This window comes from Phocoena sinus, chromosome 5 (genome assembly GCF_008692025.1).
Source record: "Phocoena sinus isolate mPhoSin1 chromosome 5, mPhoSin1.pri, whole genome shotgun sequence".
Classification (NCBI taxonomy): domain Eukaryota; kingdom Metazoa; phylum Chordata; class Mammalia; order Artiodactyla; family Phocoenidae; genus Phocoena; species Phocoena sinus.
In genome coordinates, this window is record NC_045767.1 from 89,552,470 (window position 1) to 89,573,938 (window position 21,469).

The 21,469-nt window shown below is 36.6% G+C and overlaps 1 protein-coding gene across 1 annotated transcript in view; it reads right to left on the reverse strand.

Moving 5' to 3' along the window:
* The window catches only part of GC (GC vitamin D binding protein), a 41,449-nt gene that overhangs the window by 11,821 nt on the left and 8,159 nt on the right, over nt 1–21,469 (reverse strand). The window contains exons 2-9 of the mRNA XM_032632917.1: nt 10,548–10,617; nt 9,834–9,966; nt 7,529–7,740; nt 6,260–6,392; nt 5,865–5,959; nt 2,346–2,475; nt 1,118–1,320; nt 55–184 (exon numbers count right to left, since the gene is read on the reverse strand). Coding sequence (XP_032488808.1) covers nt 55–184; nt 1,118–1,320; nt 2,346–2,475; nt 5,865–5,959; nt 6,260–6,392; nt 7,529–7,740; nt 9,834–9,966; nt 10,548–10,617 — 1,106 coding nt within the window. The remainder of the gene's footprint in view (nt 1–54; nt 185–1,117; nt 1,321–2,345; nt 2,476–5,864; nt 5,960–6,259; nt 6,393–7,528; nt 7,741–9,833; nt 9,967–10,547; nt 10,618–21,469) is intronic.

Below are 21,469 nucleotides of genomic sequence, written 5' to 3' on the forward strand. Positions count from 1 at the left end.
TTGCCAACCCTTGATCTATAGCAAAGTTGATAAAGAAAATGTAGCACATTGTACCTTAGCATTGAAACAGGCAGTAGAGTCTTCAGAGTGGCAGCATTCATCAAGGCTTTTCAGGGTTGGCTTAAGTATTTTACTGAGGAATACTTCTGGAATATGAGTCTTTCTACTTAGATCAAACGTATACCTGGCATGAAAGAGAAAGGAGATAACACTCTTTAACAATGGGTAGATTTGTGTAGGCATGTCATGTTTTGAAATTTGACATCTATTAAGGCAGAATACCTGCCTTCTTAATTAAAAATAAGATTTAATTAAAATTGACTCCAAATCAACAGGTTTGAAGTTAAAATCAATATTCTCATTTGAATGCAAATTATTAACAGTTGCTTTGAAGCTATTGTAACTAGTTAATTTAACTTAAGTAAAATGCTGTATGTACTACATATAAATTTGTTTATATATAAACAGATCTACTTCACATGCTTATGGAACTGTCCTTTATGCAACTATAATACAATGAACCCTATATAAAGCATCAAGTGAGTAACTTGGGTAGCTTTTCTGTGAAAGTAGTTTGTGTAAATTCTTCCATTGTTTATGCATTTATAAAAACAATGAGGGGCTTCCCTGGTGGCGCAGTGGTTGAGAGTCTGCCTGCCTATGCAGGGGACACGGGTTCGTGCCCCGGTCTGGGAAGACCCCACATGCCACGGAGCGGCTGGGCCCGTGAGCCATGGCCGCTGAACCTGCGCGTCCGGAGCCTGTGCTCCGCAACGGGAGAGGCCACAGCAGTGAGAGGCCCGCGTACCGCAAAAAAAAAACAACAATGAGTACTTAGACAAATGTAAATTAGTTTCAATCCAAATTCAGTCTAAATCCTGCTCTCTAATACTAGTAATTGATTTTAGGGCCTGTTGACTTAATTAAGAAATATTTTTACACCTCAAGTGTGCACGTACTCGTAGTTCATGCAACTCAGTATACGCAACCAATGGTTTATTTTAGTTCTTAGCTGGAGGAAAACAGATAAAGGCTTACTATTTCTTCCCATTTTAATTCCTTTGTCAATTAATGCTAGTGAATATCAATACTGTCAAATTAGATCAACCCTACTTACTGATCCAGGACTTTGGTGTTTCCTTTATCACACACATCTTTGTTTGTGGGCAACTTGACATCTGGTAGGTCAGGGTTTTGGGCAGCTGGCATGAAGTAAGTGCACACAAAAATGTCCATGGGTGTTTTTTCTTGACAACAGTCCTTAAACTTAGAATTCTTTGTGGATAAGTTGTCACAGATTTTTACTGTGTACTCAGGCAGCTACAAAAGCAATTGTGAGTTTGTGCATTATTAGTTTCCTAGTTAGTATAATTAAAAATAAGGAAGGCTTACAAAAGTCAGTGTGAATGCTCTTTCAAGGTACATTGGTAGGACGTTTGCGGAGGGCAATTTGTCAATGTGTACTAAGAGCCTTAAAGTATACAATCTGATTTCCACGAATTTACTCTAAGAAAATAATTATGGGTGAAGGGAAGATTTAGCTATAAGGCTATTAAGGGCAGCATTGCTTAACATATTAAACTGAAACAACCTAAATCCAATAAAAGGGGACTGGTTAAATAAAAAGATGGCATATCTAGGTAGATTAATGCAGCATATGCAATACATACATAGAGTCCCACTTAGCCATTATAAGTCAGGATATAGAAAAACATCTATGGACATAGACAGGTATCCTTAATGAAAAAAGGCCAGGTAACAAAGTATCTATCTCTAAAGAGGTCCACAGACACGTAGTGACTTTTATTTAAGTAACAGTTCAAATTTGTATCTGCTTGAAAGGATTATATAAATGGAAGGTGAGAAATTTGGATGACTATCAAATTTTAATAGACATAACAAAAACATTAGACACTTTAAATAATGGTTGTAGTGTTGTCTAATAGAACAGATGATGAATGATGAAATAAATAATTTCTATCTGTACTGTGCAATACTGAGCATTTGAAAAGTGGCTAGTGTTACCAAAGTTGAAGTTTAAACTTGTTTAATTTAAACTTAACTATACATGACTAGTAGATCTGCATTGGGCTCTGTAGGTAGAGTAAGGTCTTGGGAATCAGAATCTTGTCCTTGTGTGTGGACTTTGCCACTTGCTAGTTGTATGACTTCAAATTATTAAACCTTGCTAATCTTCTGTTTCCTCATCTGTAAAACTGAGTTAACAATATATTTAAATTTCATAGGATACATATGAGGATTCATTGAGATGATGCATATAAAAAGCAGCTTAGGAGAATGCCTGCCACTCAGTATGTGGCCCATGACGATGATGATTTTCTTACCTCCTTAGCCATGCAGTCCTCAGAGGCAGACTCACAGCACTTGGAGAGGATTGTGGTAATACCTTCAGCCAGTGGCAAAACATCCTCCAGATTTGCAGTAGGCACTTTTTGGGCAAATTTTATGAGATGGCTAAACAGTTAAAAATGAATTAGTAGTTTACCCATATTCTCAGTTTTTTTGGTTTCATTATGAACACAGAGTCGGGAGGAGTAATAGCATAATTTTAATTCCTCAACGGCTGCATAGAGCACAACTGCTATGTGATGGATCCTTTGTGCAGAAGTCACTATTCAGAATTCAGTCATCCCCAATGGATCTTCATATTTTCAGTACTGATACAGAGCTTCTACATGGCCAGATCTACGTAGTTGAAGCATGCCTTTAAAATGTTAGATCTAACGTATAGCTGATTCACTTTGTTATGCAGCAGAAACTAACACAACATTGTAAAGCAATTATACTCCAATAAAGATGTTAAAAAATAGTTGTGATAAAAAAAGTTAGATCTAAAACGGCAATAAATAAAGCACTAATGTCTATTCATAAGGCCAGCGTTGTGTTTTTGTGACCCCTCATCGTGTTTAAAAGTTTTCATGAGTTCATTTAGAAACTACAGATAAAAGAAATACTGAAGACCTATAGCCCTAGACCACAGAGTTAATAAATGTTGATGTTTTGATGTATTACCCTGAAGTATTTTATAAGGCTTACAAGGTATTCTATAAGCGATTATGCTCTGCTATACCATTCACCTGTTTTCCTTTTTCACTTAATATATCAGGAATAGGTTCTATATCATTCTTTTTAAATTGCGGCAAAAAACATATAAAATTGGCCATCTTAACCATTTTTAAGTGTATAGTTCAGCAATGTTAAGTATATTTACTTTTATATAACAGATCTCTAGAAATTTATCTTGCAAAATTAAAGCTCGAAACCCATAAATACTGCCCCCTCCCCACTGATCCACCCTCAGCCTTTGGTGAGCTTCTACCTTTTTGCTTTCTTTTTCTATGGCTTTTATTACTTTAGATATTCTATATGAGTGAAATCATACAGTATTTGTCCTTTTGTGACTGCTTACTTTGCTTAGCCTAATGTCCTCAATGTTCATCCATGTTGTAGCATGTGACAGGAGTTTAAGACTATATAATATGTAATATAGGTATGTATTGTATGTATGTATCACACATTATCCATTCATCTGTCAGTGGACATTTGGGTTGCTTCTACCTCTTGACTATTGTGAATAATGCTACAGTTAACATGGGTGTGCAAATATCTCCTTGAGGTTCTGCTTTGAATTTCCCTGGATATATATGCAGAAGTGAGATTGATGGATCATATGGTGACTCTATTTTAAAATTTTTGAAAAACCTTCATACTGTCTTTCACAATGGCTGTACCATTTTGCATTCCCATCAGCAGTGCACAAGGATTCCAATTTCTCCATATCCTTGCCAACACTCATTTTCTGTTCTTTTGGTAGTGGCCATCCTAATAGGTGTGAGATGATATCTCATTGTGGCTTTGATTTGTATTTCTTTTATGATTAGTGATGTTGAATATCTTTCCACTTACATATCTCTTGTTGAATCATCTATTCAATTATTTTTAATCAAGTTATTTTTTGTTGAGCTGTAGAAGTTCCTTAAACATTCTAGATATTAAACCCTTATTAGATAGATGACTTGCAAATATTTTCTTCCATCCCATAGATTGCCTTTTCACTTGGTTTTTTCCTTTAAAGTGCAGTAGTTTAAGCTTGATGTAGTCCTGTGTATCTATTTTTGCTGTGACCTATGCTTTGTTGTCATTTCCAAGAAATTGCCAAATCCAATGGCCTGAAGTTTATTCCCTATGTTTTCTTCTAGGAGTTTTATAGATTTAGATCTTTAATCCATTTTGAATTAATTTTAATGCATGGTGTAAGGTAAGGGTTCAACTTCATTCTTTTGCAAGTGCGAATCCAAATTTTCCGCACCATTTGTTGAAGAGACTTTTTTCTCAGTCATGTAGTTTTGGCACCCTTGTGGAAAATCATTTGGCCATATATATATTAGGGTTTCTATATGAGCGCTCTATTCTTTTCCACTGGTCTCTCTGTATTTTGTTATGCCCATACCACAGTGTCTTTATTACGGTTGCTTTGTAATATGTTTTGAAATCAAAGTGTGAGACCTCCAACTTTGTTGTTCTTTTTCCAGATTGTTTTGGCTATAAGGAGTCCCTTGATATTCCATATGAATTTTAGGGTGATTTGTTTTTCTGTTTCGGCAAAAAAAAAAAAAGTGCCATTGGGATATTGATAGAGATTACATTGAATCTGTAGATTGCTTTGGATAGTATGGATATTTTTACAACATTAATTCTTCCAATCCATAAGCATGAAATGTCTATTTGTAGTTTTGATTTCTTTTAGCAATACTTTGTTTTCAATAAATATTCTTTTAAAATATAATTATAACAAACTATGGCATTCTCTCATAAATGGGTATATCATGATTGATTTAAATATGCTGTATTAGGAAATATCTAAGTTTTTCATATTTAAAAAAAAATGTGGCAGCAATGTTTTTAGCTAAATCTTTGTCCACGCTCAGTGATAGTTCCTTGGAGTAAATTCCTAGACACTAATGCAAGTATAAATTTATGATTAAGACATATATGTATATTGTTATAGGGGGTTTTATACTATGAATTCCTATGCTCTGCATGCCAAATACTCTAAATGCAAGGAAAACTAAAGGGAAGTTTTAGAGAAGATGCCATTTAGTATTTCAGTAGTTCTAGTGGAAGATTATTTTTAAAGGACTTGTGAAAGTAGTTTCTATGCCCTTTGGGGGAACCTTAAGATCTGGTCCCAGCATGAATTCTTTCATTACCATTAGAGGAAAACACTTGTGGATCAGAGTAAAAGGAATTAAAGAGACTCTAAATACTGAAGATATAAAGCTGGCAAATCTAGATGCCTGAGAAGTTGAGGGAAGTGTAAACATAGAAACTGTCAAAATTGTGAAATTAACAATAGCCATACAAAAATCAAAGTGAAGCTTATAAACAAAGTAAGTAATTAGAATAAATTCATGAAGCTTAAGAGATGTACACTATAGAGCACAAAGCTTCATATAACAAGAATTCAGGAAGTTTTTTCCCAAGGAAAACATAGGCAAAGCAAGTAACACGTGATGAATAAAAACGATTGTTTTTGCTCATGTGTTTGTAATACATGCTAATATGAATACTGAGGAGATAATTTCTAGTGGTCTACCAGTCTTCCCATATGAGCATATGGAAAAGGTTGATTAAAATCAAATTATGTTTTAGAAAAGTTTTGTTCCTTATTCATATTTTGTGTAGAGAAAAGAAAAAATAACTGGGCCCTACTTGAGGATTATTGGAGCATAACACTATGGTCTGTATCTTCTATTACAAACATTTTCTTAGAGAATCCTAATATTATGGATCAATAGTGCAGAAACAAACAGCTATACATGCTGATGGTGCTAAATCTTTACCTGAGCCTTGATTTCTCCTTCCCATAAGCAGAGTATTGTGAACAGATTCTATTTGACATTGTGGTGAGAAGTGATAAATGTTTAAGCTGAAGTCTCTAGAAAATAAATGAGAGAATGTCATTAGATGGTCAGGATCCATTGAAAGCAGTGTGCAGGAATGGCCAAAAAGAGACCATTTGGACTCCTTTTGATGACTAGAAAACTGAATTCTGACCAACGGAACTTTTTCCCCAGAGGTGATTGTGTGTTTTTTCCAATTAACAAAATACGAAAGAGGCATTTTAAAAACGTTTATGGATTCCAGAATCGGAATCTTTCTAACATTATTTGAAAGGAATGGCATTAATAGAAGAAGAAGAAAAAAGAACATAACTATGTAATAAAATGACACTTACCTCTTTCAAAAAGCATACTGTTGGGTTTGGTGAGGTACAGCACAACCCTACCATGGAGAGAGAACTCTTGGTGTAACTGACTAATAGTGTCAAAGGAGCTTGTCCATAATTAATGGAATATTCATACATAAATCTGTGGGGGGAAAATAGGATTGGTCAAAACATTTGTGGGAAACAGTCTTTTTCAGAAGTATTTTGATGGAAAAAGGGTGCATGTTAGTTGATAGTTATAATATCTAAAAAGCACTAGGGATTTAGAGAAAGGGTTATAATACTAGTCACTTTTAATCAATATCTTCATTTAAAAAATCGTTTCTAAATTTCCATGTAGATTACTTGGAAGGGGTCATTTATCCGTTTATTCCTTTAGCGTCTGCCATATGCATGGCCTATGGTAGCTGCTTATTAACGTTGGTGGAAAAAATTGAAATGAAGGTCATGGAATGATCTTTCATTATCTGTTTATTCTAGACAATTGCTGTGTATAGGCTTGTTTGTTGAAATTACTTTAATTTTTGTGAGCATAAGCCACTAAGTGTCTAAAGAGACTGAGATCTTAGGCAAAATCCTCCCTGAATTTACAGGGATGGGCAAGCCAATCAACTTTTATGAAATCACGACCTAGGTTTCATACTTCTAAAGCCAGTTTGAATGATGTTGCTTTTGACTTCTGTGTGTGTATATATATTTTTTCTATTATCATAATTTTTTTCCAACTTTATGATCTTCTGAGAGTAAAGAATCAATATATAATCGGCTCTTCATGAATGTTAAACAAGAAGGTAAAAGTAATATGTCCACTAATGTGGTACAACAAGTGTCATGTTCACAAGTGTTTCTGGGAATGTACTGTAAGAGTGAAAAACTGTTTATTTCTTATGCTCTACTGGAAATTAAATACTTGTGCACAGCAATAAAATTCTATCAGATGGAGTATGCAAAGATCCCTAACATAAGAGGAATCACAACAGCTGCTGTCAAATATTTGAATGTGTCATGTGGACAGGGGATCCAAGTGAGTCTGCTTCAGGTACTGGAACTAGGATGAGAGAGGGTAGACGTTTGGGAAAGTTGACTTCATCTCCATCTGAGAAAGCTATTTGTAATAGGCACTGACAGAGATGGGATGTTGTGGGTGACAGTCAAGTTTTCGTTATTGGTAATTGTCCGGGTTGCGGTATAAGAGGTGTTTATATAGAATAGGGGGTTAGATTAGACATGTATGTTATTTTATGCCTTGAGGTTTTACATATGATGAAAGCAGCTTACTGATCAGCAAACCCCTTGGGATCTTTCCTGAATGCCTCACAGATCTCATCATTTGTTGGCTCTACGTAGGTAGGAAATTCTTGTGGCTGATGCTTCAGGGCAGCCATACAGAGTTTCTTTTCAAGGCCCTCTTTGGTGCAGCACTCGGGAGTTCCTGGGTGCACTGGGAATGGAGAGTCACTTTCACAGGACTTAGCAGACAATGCTGAAGTCTAGAATGAGAAAAGAAAAGTAAACTCACATATGTGCAAGTTTCCAGGCTTATAGTTCTCCATTTAGTATAACATCTTAGTGTTAAATTTTAAAATTCTCATTAGTAACAAACTGGCCATGACAAGCTGCATTATTCTAGTTATAGGCTAGTACAGGGTCTTATGTTAAGACTCAGAGTAGGACCAAAAGAGAACCTTCATTAACAAGTTAACTGTACACGATTGCAGCTGTTAGAGGTTTGATCCTCTAGTACAGTGCTTATCCACAGGGATATTAACATCTCTAAGGATGAGGGAGGTCATTTGAAAAAGCTCCATTGATTCTGATGTGACCTCCTATCTGTATTCTGTTCTAAATACCACTAAGAATGGGGACCTCCCTCTTCCCTCCTCTCCTCCCTTTGTTAAATGAACAGGCTCTTAATCCTTGACTGCTTTTGTCTTCAACATTGATTTGCATTCTCCTACTCAATGGTTCTTTAGACTGCTTTTGCATCAGTGTATAAAAATAAGAAATGCCAAAAAAAAAAAAAGAACAGAAAAAAAGAAATGCCTGGGCTACATAACACAGAAATTCTGATCAGTAGGTCAAAGATGAGGCCTGAGGGCCTGTTTTTTCCCCAAAGTCCCAAAGTTTATTCTCCTATGCATCATGGGTTGAAGCACTGGTACAACTTAATCTACTGCCTCAACAGTGGTACATAGATACGTGTGGGTGGACTAAGTCCATGGTAAGAGTACCACCAAAGCAGTTGTAGCAACAAAATGTTCTTTTTGGAAAGAATTTGATACCTGGAATAAAAATGTGGAATAGAAATAGTCCCATGGAAATAGAAATAAGTCCATGGAAAAAATTGGGGATTTACATGGGAAAATGATTTTGACATCTTTACAGTTATTTTATAAGATATCTTTTGAAGATAAAACTTCTAAAGATCTTTCCTATCGATGAAGGAAAGCAAAGCAACACGATGAATCATCTATGTAAACCAAAAGTAAACAGTGAATCTTTTCCCATTTCTTTCCCTGGCAACTTTCCTATTTTTCCTTTTTTATTACCTCCTTTCAAATAAAAAGAAAGTTTACAAAGAAAGTAACATATTTGTAGGAAAAAATTGCTTTGTAAAGCAGGAAAATGGTGTTATCCAAAAAAATGTCAATGCTATCTCTGTTCTTATGATCTGTCTCTAACGATCTTGGATGGGTTATGAGCAAACATTTCTGGTCAAGGGATGGGTTAGCAAATATGTAAAACAAAATGGAAATAAAAATGTGTTCTGTTTTTTTGATTGTAGTTGGTAGTTTGCTTGTTTATTTTAAGATAGTGCAGAAGGTTGTGTTGAAATGACATATTATTTGTGGAGCTGTTGGTGGGAGAAAACGATAAAGTTCTTAGAATGTAGATAAGGTCCAGGTAAAGAAATTAATAGGTAAGAGTCATAGAATATATTCTAATTAGATCTTTGGAGCATTGTGTCTGTTGGCTAACTGTTGAAGTTTTGAGCAATGAGACATTCGTCTGTAGAGGCCTTTATCAAGATGCAGCTAAATGTCATTTTTATTCTTCCTGATGACAGTATCAGTAAATTGCTAGAAACACCTGTAGTTTCACATTTTTCAGCTGTTGTCTATATTTTGAAAACTGTCATTTCAGCATTTTTTATTTCTGCGTGTATACTCTAAGGTAGAAAACGCAGAACTGTGTGTAGATATACAGGGCAATTTTTGAACCCCCAAATAACTTGAAACCAACACTAAGTTTTTCCAGGGCACTTGGTACCAGTCTTGGCATGATACAGGTATGAGTATTGGTAGGCTTCTAAGATATACAGAATATATTAGAATTATTTCAAGAGGTCCATGAATTAATAATACATACCCCAGTTTTCTCATTTGAACCTTGTAGGACTAATGGGCAGAATTGGTTCACTATACCAGAATAAATTTGGGCTCTAGGATAACAGACTTCGTATCTCCCTCAAACTTGGAGTAGGTGGGTTGCTGTCTAAAATTTCCCCAAGATATGATGTAAAAGGCCTGTCTTGACCCCCTTCTATGGGCCAGCATAGACATGGCCAACCACACAATCCTACCCTGTTGTCGTAACAGTCAGGGTCGGCCCCCTCAGCACAGCAGGCTTCTGTCAAGGAGACAACTTCATTCACAAGATGACTGATCTGTTCAAAGGTAGCACTGGGAAATTTTCTGCTGTATAGGACCATTGACCTGAGGAGAAATGGAAGTCAATGTATGCAGAATTTTTTTAAAGTTTTCACATTTGCACATATTTTAATATGAAATCTATTCAATTTTTTAGTGGAATATTGCACCCATGTTCTTGACTAATGAAAATATGACATTGGCTTTAAAAATAAGTTTATCTGGAACAAAGATGCATCTTGTAACAGTAGAACTTGGGTTTGGGAGTTCCATCAAACCAGCCTCATGTTCTTTCCTCTCTCAAGCCTCCCCAAATGAACCTTTCCTTTACCTTGCTGCTTTTGTTTGCCAGCATCATAGCATTTACTATTTGCCTTTTAATTCACCTTAGAAAACTATGCTTACTTGTTTTCTCAACTCATTAGTATACTTGTAACAAATTCTTAGACCATATTAACAATAGTTCAGCTGGAATCTTTGGATGTCCTCCATTTGCCTGACGTCTCTGCCCACTTTGACCCTGGGGCTCTATCCTCTTAATCTTAATGGAGATCAGTTCAGTCCCTGACACAGAACTGAAGATACCTCACACTTAGCTTCATTCAAGGTCAGGTAACTAGGAGAGTGAGCGAGTACCTCATACTTACAAAGATGTGAAGTCATCTTTTCCCAGGCTGGCGAGTTCCTTGCAGACTTTATCTTTCTCATAATCTCGACCTAGGAACCAGAAATATATATTTAAAAAGTATCTTTTTTCCTTTTAAATGAATGTTGCATTAAATGTATATATACAAAGGGATCTTCCACATGACTCATCAATGGTGAAAGTAGCATTTTTCTCAATACCTATATGCAATTACACTTTTTGGTGCCTTTCTGTTTTATCACAATGGATCAAAATTTGATGGCATGCTATAAACTTTAATGAAAATTAAAGAAATAAAATAAGAATTAACTGTAGAGGGCAGACAACAGAAGCAAGAAGAACTACAATTCTGCAGCCTGTGGAAGGAAAACCACATTCACAGAAAGATAGACAAAATGAAAGGCAGAAGACTTCGTACCAGATGAAGGAACAAGATAAAACCCCAGAAAAAACAACTAAATGAAGTGGAGATAGGCAACCTTCCAGAAAAAGAATTCAGAATAATGACAGTGAAGATGATCCAGGACCTCAGAAAAAGAATGGAGACAAAGATCGAGAAGATGCAAGAAATGTTTAACAAAGACCTAGAAGAATTAAGGAACAAACACCCAGCAGAATTAGAGAACAAACAGAGATGAACAGTAACTGAAATGAAAAATACACCAGAAGGAATCAATAGCAGAATAACTGAGGCAGAAGAATGGATAAGTGACCTGGAAGATAAAATAGTGGAAATAACTACTGCAGAGCAGAATAAAGAAAAAAGAATGAAAAAAATTGAGGACAGTCTCACAGACCTCTGGGACAACATTAAATGCACCAACATTCACATTATAGGGGTCCCAGAAGGAGATGAGAGAAAGGACCCAAGAAAATATATGAAGAGATTATATTTGAAAACTTCCCTAACATGGGAAAGGAAATAGCCACCCAAGTCCAGGAAGCACAGAGAGTCCCAGGCAGGATAAACCCAAGGAGAAACATTGTAATCAAATTAGTAATAAACATAGTATAATAATAATAAAACATAGTAATCAAATTAATAAAAATTATTGAAAGCAACAAGGGAAATATGACAACATACAAGGGAACTCCCATAAGGTTAACAGCTGATTTCTCAGCAGAAAATCTACAAGCCAGAAGGGAGTGGCATGGTATGTTTAAAGTGATGAAAGGGAAGAACCTACAACCTTGCTGGATGTAATATCCAGCAAGGATCTTGTTCAAATTTGACAGAGAAATCAAAAGTTTTACACACAAGCAAAAGTTAAGAGAATTCAACACCACCAAACCAACACTACAACGAATGCTAAAGGAACTTGTCTAAGTGGGAAACACAAGAGGAGAAAAGGACCTACAAAAACAAACCCATAACAATTAAGAAAAGGGTAATAGGAACATACATATTGATAACTACCTTAAATGTGAATGGATTAGATGCTCCAACCAAAAGACACAGGCTTGCTGAATGGATGCAAAAACAAGACCCATATAGGTGCTGTCTACAAGAGACGCACTTCATACCTAGGGACACATACAGACTAAAAGTGAGGGGATGGAAAAAGATATTCCATGCAAGTGGAAATCAAAAGAAAGCTGGAGTAGCAATACTCATATCAGATAAAATAGGCTTTAAAATAAAGACTATTACAAGAGACAAGGAAGGACACTACATTATGATCAATGGATCAATCCAAGAAGATATAAGAATTATAAATATATATGCACCCAACATAGGAGCACCTCAATACATAAGGCAATTGCTAACAGCTATAAAAGGAAACTGACAGTAACACAGTATTAGTGGGGGACTTTTAACACCTCACTTACCACAATGGACAGATCATCCAGACAGAAAATTAATAAGGAAACACAAGCTTTAAATGACACAATAGACTGGATAGAGTTAATTGATATTTATAGGACATTCCATCCAAAAACAGATTACAGTTTTCAAGTGCACATGGAACATTCTCCAGGATCACTTCTTGGGTCACAAATCAAGCCTTAGTAAGTTTAAGAAAATTGATATCATATCAAGCATCTTTACTGACCACAATGCTATTAGATTAGAAATCAACTACAGGGAAAAAAACGTAAAAAACACAAATACATGGAGGCTAAACAACACGTTACTAAATAACCAAGAGGTCCCGAAGAAATCAAAGAGGAAATCAAAAAATACCTAGACAAATTACAATGAAAACACAACAATCCAAAACCCTTGGGACGCAGCAAAAGCAGTTCTAAGAGGGAAGTTTATAGCAATACAAGCCTACCTCAAGAAACAAGAAAAATCTCAAACTATCTAACGTTACACCTCAAGGAACTAGAGAAAGAAGAATAAACAAAACCCAAAATTAGCAGAAGGAAAGAAAGAAAAGATCAGAGCAGAAAAAAATGAAATAGAAACAAAGAAAACAGTAGCAAAGATCAATAAAACTAAAAGCTGATCCTTTGAAGGTAAACAAAATTGATAAACTTTTAGCCAGACTCATCAAGGAATAGAGGGAGAAGACTCAAATCAATAAAGTTAGAAATGAAAAGGAGAAGTAACAATGGATACCGTAGAAATACAAAGCATCATAAGAGACTGCTAAATGCAACTCTATGCCAATAAAATGGACAACCTGGAAGAAATGGACAAATTCTTAGAAAGGTATAAACTTCCAAGACTGAACCAGGAAGAAATAGAAAATATGAACAGACCAATCACAAGTAATGAAATTGAAACTGTGACTAAAAATCCTCCGGGCTTCCCTAGTGGCGCAGTGGTTGAGAGTCCACCTGCTGATGCAGGGGAGACGGGTTTGTGCCCCGGTCCGGGAAGATCCCACATGCCACAGAGTGGCTGGGCCTGTGAGCCATGACCGCTGAGCCTGCACGTCCAGAGCCTGTGCTCCGCAACGGGAGAGGCCACAACAGAGAGATGCCCATATACCGAAAAAAAAAAAAAAATCTTCCAACAAACAAAAGTCCAGGACCAGATGGCTTCACAGGTGAATTCTATCAAACATGTGGAGAAGAGCTAACACCTATCCTTCTCAAACTCTTCCAAAATATAGCAGAGGGAGGAACACTCAGAAATGAGGGAGGAACACTCCCTCAATCTATGAGGCCACCATCACCCTGATACCAAAACCAGACAAAGATACTACAAAAAAAGAAAATTATAGACCAATATCACTGATGAATATAAATGCAAAAATCCTCAACAAAATACTAGCAAACAGAATCCACCAACACATTAAAAGGATCATACACCATGATCAAGTGGGATTTATCCCAGGGATCCAAGCATTCTTCAATATACACAAATCAATCAATGTGATACACCTCATTAACAAATTGAAGGAAAACCATATGATCATCTCAATAGATGCAGAAAAAGCTTTTGACAAAATTCAACACCCATTTATGATAACTCTCCAGAAAGTGGGCATAGAAGGAACCTACCTCAACATAATAAAGGCCATATATGAAAAACCCACAGCAAACATTCTCAATGGTGAAAAACTGAAAACATTTCCTCTAGATCAGGAACAAGACAAGGATGTTCACATCTCACCACTATTATTCAACAAAGTTTTGGAGTCCTAGCCACAGCATCAGAAAAGAAAAAGAAATAAAAGGAATACAAAATGGAAAAGAAGAAGTAAAATTGTCACTGTTTACAGATGGCATGATACTATACATAGAGCATCCTAAAGATGCCACCAGAAAACTACTAGAGCTAATCAATGAATTTGGTAAAGTTGCAGGATACAAAAGTAATGCACAGAAATCTCTTGCATTCTTATACACTAATAATGAAAGATCAGAAAAAGAAATTAAGGAAACAATCCCATTCACCATTGGCAACAAAAAGAATAAAATACCTAGGAATAAACCTACTTAAGGAGACTAAAGACTGTATGCAGAAAACTATAAGACGCTAATGAAAGAAATTAAAGATGATACCAACAGATGGAGAGATACACCATGTTCTTGGATTGGAAGAATCAACATTATGAAAATGACTGTACTAACCAAAGCAATCTACAAATTCAATGCAATCCCTATCAAATTACCAATGGCAATTTTTACAGAACTAGAACAAAAAAAACCTTAAAATTTGTATGGAGACACAAAAACCCCGAATAGCCAAAGCAGTCTTGCAGGAAAAAAATGGAGCTGGAGGAATCAGACTCCCTAACTTCAGACTATGCTACAAATCTACAGTAATCGGAAATATGGTACTGGCACAAAAACAGAAATATAGGTCTGTGGAACAGGATAGAAAGCCAGAGATAAACCCACACACCTATGGTCAACTAATCTATGACAAAGGAGGCAAGGATATACAATGGGAGAAAAGACTGCCTCTTCAATAAGTGGTGCTGGCAAAACTGGACAGCTACATGTAAAAGAATGAAATTAGAACACTCCCTAACAACCATACCAAAAAATAAGCTCAAAATGGATTAGAGACCTAAATGTAAGATCGGACCCTGTAAAGCTCTTGGAAACATAGGAAGAACACTCTTGACATAAATCACAGCAAGATCTTTTTTGACCCACCTCCTAGAGTAATGGAAATAAAAAACAAAAATAAACAAATGGGACCTAATGAAACTTAAAAGCTTTTGGGCACAGTGGAGGAAACCATTTTCTCTCTGAATGGGAGAAAATATTTGCAAATGAATCAACGAACAAAGGTTTAATCTCTAAAATATATAAACAGCTTACGGCAGCTCAATATTAAAAAACAAACAACCTGATCCAAAAAATGGGCAGGAGACCTAAATAGACATTTCTCCAAAGAAGACATACAGATGGCCGAGAAGCACATGAAAGAGCTGCTCACATCACTATCATAGAAATGCAAATCAAAAACTACAATGAGGTATCATCTTACACCAGTTAGAATGGGCGTCATCAGAAAATGTACAGACAACAAATGCTGGAGAGGGTGTGGGAGAAAAGAGAACACTCTTGCACTGTTGGTGTGGAATGTAAATTGATACAGCCACTATGGAGAACAGTATGGAGGTTCCTTAAAAAACTACAAATAGAATTACCGTATGACCCAGCAATCCCACTAATGGGCATAATACGTTGAGAAAACCATAATTCAAAAAGACACATGCACCCCAATGTTCATCGCATGCAGTATTTACAATAGACAGGTCATGGAAAACAACCTAAGTGCCCATCGAGGAGATGAATGGATAAAGAAGTTGTGGCACATATATACAATGGAATATTACTCAGCCATAAAAAGAAAAGAAATTGAGTTATTTGTAGAGAGGTGGATGGACCTAGAGTCTGTCATACAGTGAAGTAAGTCAGAAAGAGAAAAAACAAATATTGTATATCAACACATATATGTGGAACCTAGAAAAATGGTACAGATGAACCGGTTTGCAGGGCAGAAATAGAGACACAGATATAGAGAACAAAACGTATGGACACCAAGGGGGGAAAGTGTAGGGAGGTGGTGGTGTGATGAATTGGGAGATTGGGGATTGACATGTGTACCCTAATATTTATGAAATAGACAACTAAGAAGAACCTGCTGTATAAAAAATACAATTTAAAAAATTAAAAAAATATTGTCTATAGTCAAAAAAAAAAAAAAAAAAAATTAAAAATCAACAAAATGAAAAGCAAAACTCAGATACAAATGGTTGTCTTGCTGGTACTGGGGGTGTGGGTAAAATTGGTGAAAGAGATTAAGAGATAGAGCCCTTCGGTTATAAAATAAGCCATGAGGTTGGAATATACAGCATAAGGAATATGGTCAATAATATTTCATAGCTTTGGGGACAGAACGATTATTAGACTTACTGTGGTGATCATTTCATATGTATGCAAATTCAAATCACTATGTACTACACCTGAAACTAACATAATATTGTATGTCAACTATATTTCAATAATTAAAAAAAAGAATGAACTATCTGAAAGCACGTAAGTCAAAATATTATGTCAACTAGTGAGTCAGAACCTACTGATATAGCTGTCATTCTTAGGTCCCATCTTTATAATAATGCTCAAAATAAATAAAGCTTTTTATTCCTCCTTCCTTTCTTGCCTCATTTCACCCAAGCCTCAAAAGAACCAAGAACAAAAAAAATAAAAAAAAATAAATGGAGAATATATCTACCTTTCCGAAGTGGAAGAGCTAGGCCAGTAATGCGGGCCTTTAAAAGGGGAGGTGTGAGCACTGGTGTTGCCTCCCTTGCTTCATTACCCCCTCCAGACTCTCTAAGGGAAGCTTAGGAAAGTCAGCTGAGAGAAAAAGATGGAAATTAGGCAAAATAAATTTGGAGAAAGTTGTCAATGTGGTGGGTTTGGGAGAGTGGTGTAAGAGTGCATCTCCTTATTCAGGCATAGTAAGATAGGGCTTCAAAAGAAAACACTCGACCTTGATAGGGTGACCCTTGGAAGTGGGGTACAATGGACAGGTGTCTCATTCAGACTGAGAAATCTACGAGGTTAGAAGAGGCTGGTTAGTGGCCTGAGGCAACAAAGGAGAGGGTTGTGAGTGGGAAGTTCTGCTGTGGCCTGTGTACCTGATATAGATCGAGCAGGAGAACAAACTGTCCTGGAATCTTCCTATCTTTTTTTTTTTTTAAGGTAGGGAGATATTTATCTAGAAGACAGCGAGCTACCAAAAGTAGGAGACGCCTCTGTGCAGATGCAGTGAACTTGAAAATCCAAGGGAGGTCTTAAGGTGCCAGCTGGATGGAGAGATGCCCAGGGATGTTGGGGAAAGAGATCTCTAAAGAACCCATGAAGAGAAAATATCAACTCTGAACATCTCCTGTAACCAGAGAAAACACCACTATCTCACCAAGCTGCCCATTTGAATGAGTGTTTGCTGCTGCTTACCTTTCCTACTAGCTTTTCTTTCCCTGTGTTAACCCTGGAGGAACTAAAAGCAGCCTAGAGAGTAGCAGGAAGGAAAGAGAAACAGGCAGAGGAAAGTATGCATCCCTTTGCCACTAAATGCAATAGGACTGAAACATGCCTGATCTGGGGGAGTAGCTTCAATTTTAAAATGAATTTACAAATTTTTGACTTTAACCAGACAGTCCCATGACTGTTAACAGGTGGTTATTTTGATGTTCAAAAGGACCAGAGGACCTTATATGAGTGATCAGAAAAATCATAGAACCTACTCTTAAGTCCATTCGGGTGGTTGGGAAGAGCTAGTTTGCACAGGGGATGAGTTCTTTATTGATGGTGAGACCCACTTGTTCAACACACCTGTTACATATACAATAGGTGGACGCATGGAAAGCAGCCAGTGTTTTTCTTCCCCGATTCATCATTTATGCAAGAAAGTCTAGGAAATTTGCTAACATTTTGATGCTATATCTTTCCAAAAAAATGTAAGAAGTATAGAAATGGCCCAGTTCCTGTTCTAAATGGTTTTAACATTTAGTAACTTATCCTCCTGGATTTAAATATTGGGAAATCCATCTTGGATGATATGATGGCAATTACTGGTATGCATTTTACCCCCTAAATGTGCTCACCTCAGCTCCATGGATGAATGAATATACATAAGGCAGAGTAGGAATTCTTTTTTTTTTAATTGGAGTATAGTTGATTTAAAATATTGTGTTTCGGGTGTACAGCAAAGTGATTCTGTTATACATATATCCACTCTTTTTAAGATTCTTTTCCCATGTAGGCCATTACAGAGTACTGAGTAGAGTTTCCTGTGCTATACAGTAGGTCTTTATTAGTCATCTATTTTATATCATATGATATTGCTTATATGTAGAAATTCTTGTTTTATGGTTTGGAGTGGAGGTGGTAGTGGCTGGATACTGGCTGGGGAAGATTTTGTTTTGGTTTTTTTTTTCCTTTTAAAAAGATCCTCGGGACTTCCCTTGTGGCGCAGTGGTTGAGAAATCCACCTGCCAGTGCAGGGGACATGGGTTCGATCCCTGGTCCGGGAAGATCCCACATGCCATGGAGCAACAAAGCCTGTGCGCCACAACTACTGAGCCTGTGCCCTAGAGTGCCCGTGAGCCACAACTACTGAAGCCCACATGCCTAGAGCCCGTGCTCCGCAGCAAGAGAAGCCACCACAGTGAGAAACCCGCACACCGCAATGAAGCGTAGCCTCCTGCAACTAGAGAAAGTCTGCGTGCAGCAAAGAAGACCCAACACAGCCAAAAAAAAATTAAAAATATAAAAAGATTCTCTTTGGGATTTGTTAGAATTCATGTTAAAAATGCCTGATTTCAGTGAAAATTGCCTGTAGAGGAAGCTGTTGTACCCTACGTCTTTCAGGTGGACTGTTCAATGCATATAACTAAGGTGAGAAGTCAGAATTGAGGGACAAAGACCTTTCTAAGTGGCATTTTCTAATAAGGGACCAACTCAAATACCATCAAAATCACAAAGAAGGTGGATAAACCTGCATGATCAAATCTCACATTATCTTGGAAACTAGGACAAGAGTAGGATTGATAGTGGCTTTTTATACTCTATTGACTGAGAACCTTCATATCTAGTACATTTTCTGTAACTTATTGACTTGTTTACAAGGTTGGATATTGTCACAGTTTCAGAAGGTCAAAATAAGGCAGAAATTTTCTGTTAATCATTAATGGTATTCAGTGGGACTGAAGATTAGGGCACAGGGAAAAAATTTAGGGTAGAGCTGTCTTCCTGTAGTGAGAAGATGTAGTATTAGGATGTCAGTGGAGTTTTATGTTGCTCCTGGGTAGAACCGGGGAAAATGGCTGGCAGTAGATTTTAGTTCAGTGTGAGAGAACTTTATAACTGTGGCTAATTAATAACTGAAATGATGAATAGCTTTTTTTTTTTTTTTTTTTTTGCGGTACGCGGGCCTCTCACTGTTGTGGCCTCTCCCGTTGCGGAGCGCAGGCTCAGCGGCCATGGCTCACGGACCCAGCCGCTCCGCGGCATGTGGGATCTTCCCGGACCGGGGCACGAACCCGTGTCCCCTGCATTGGCAGGCGGACTCTCAACCACTGCGCCACCAGGGAAGCCCTGAACAGCTTTTTGAAGTGAGTTTGTTTTGTCCTTAAAATATTCAAATGGAGTTTAAATAACGGTATGTATTAGATTCCTGAATTTAGTACACAGTCGTATCCTCATGATCTTTGAGATCACTTCTAAAAGCTTACAAATTCACCCCTTTTAGAAACAGTAAGAAATTATACAGAATCTTTTTTCTCCCAAAGCTTATGGTTTCAAGCCACAAAAAATACTCAAATAAGAACTCCTTTGTTCTTAATGCAAAGGAAATAACTTTGCTTAATAAACTCTCCCTATAAAACTGCAGAGGTCACTTTTGTTTTATTGTCACCATGCAAAATGAGAGCCTGCATTCAATGGGGGCACCTCTGAACATTTAAAAAAATATTTTGTTTCTAACTTTCCAGATTTCTCACTTCATTAAGAAAGTAGAGTTTCATTCAGTGTGCTGAGAACGTGAGTGCATGTGAATATAGTATAAGTGGAGACTACAGTTTATCTCCTGATTTAATTAAAGCTATTTAAACAACTGAGATTGCACAGAAACACATTGGAATCCATGGGTGTTATGTACTGCTTTAGTTAGAATGCAATGACAGAAAACTGGGAAACTAGATCAACTACACAAGACTTAAAATGGTTTTGGAACCATTTTTGCTGGAATATTCAGTCTTGGGCAAAACAGAAGCAAGGGAAAAAGCCCAAATAGGCATTGAAGAAATTCAGAATTAAAATATGAGGCTAAAACTGCTCTTACAAAAGTAACCTTAGAGGAAGCCGTTGCACCATATATTTTTCAGGTGGATTACTTGAAATATTTCTGATTAAAAAAAATTCATCTGTTCATTTATTCAAAGAGAAGACCTGGAGCTGAACTGGTTAAGCGAGTATGTTAATCACTTTCTCATCTTCCAAACATAACAAATACTGAACTTAATTTGCCATGAGATTGTTCTAAATCAATTCCCTATTCCATGGAGTATTGCTTAATGTTTTCACACCAGTTGAGCTCACTTTCATTTATATAATTAAATCCTATATCAAATGAATTGTAAATGACTTACTCTGTTCTTTAATGTGCCATGTGGTTATGAAGAGGGCAATCTGGACTTTGATACGGCACTAGTAAATATTGGCATAATCCTAGTGACACTGGCGAAATCATTTTCACATTGTGACCCCTAAACACTCAATGTTTACAAATGTCGTTAACAGAATTGTTGCTTTTTGCAATAGCATGTCCCTTTTCTGTCTGTATTGTGAAACATTCTGGTAAATTGTGCCTAACTCTGGACTTCTGAAAACATTTGGTTTACTTTTGGGAAATCTTTACTGCTTCATGCATCTCTCCTCTCCCAACACAGCTGACGATACTCATTCATATATGCAACGGACATGTCTTGAAGACTTACTCTGTGCCAGGCATTGGGTTCAGTATTGAATATACTATAAAGAGCAAAATCGACACATCCTTGCCCTTATGGAACTTTTAATCTAGTGGGGATAGGCAATATGATACTCATTGTTATGGTACAAACTTTACTAAAAATGGTATTTTGAATGCTTTAACTATTATTATAATCATTCTCTAAAACAAGTTTGGTCCTCTAGAAAAGCTGTTTGTATACCGGGAGCAATGGTTGGAGCCTATATATGTTGTGTTGAATAAAAACACTTATATAGGATGCTAGGAACTGTCTTACGTTGCTATTTTCCTATTCTGGAGAATCATGGGCTTTCAGAACTGTTGGGCATTTATATTTTTGAAATTTTATTCCTTTGACATTTTTATTTCCATTCTGCACTGACAGACTCATCTATGTCAGAAAAGGTCAGTGTATTAGTGCGTTTTTTTTTTTTTAACTTAAAGAATATGGTTTGTAGTATTCGTTCGAACTAGGTGGGCTACATATTCAG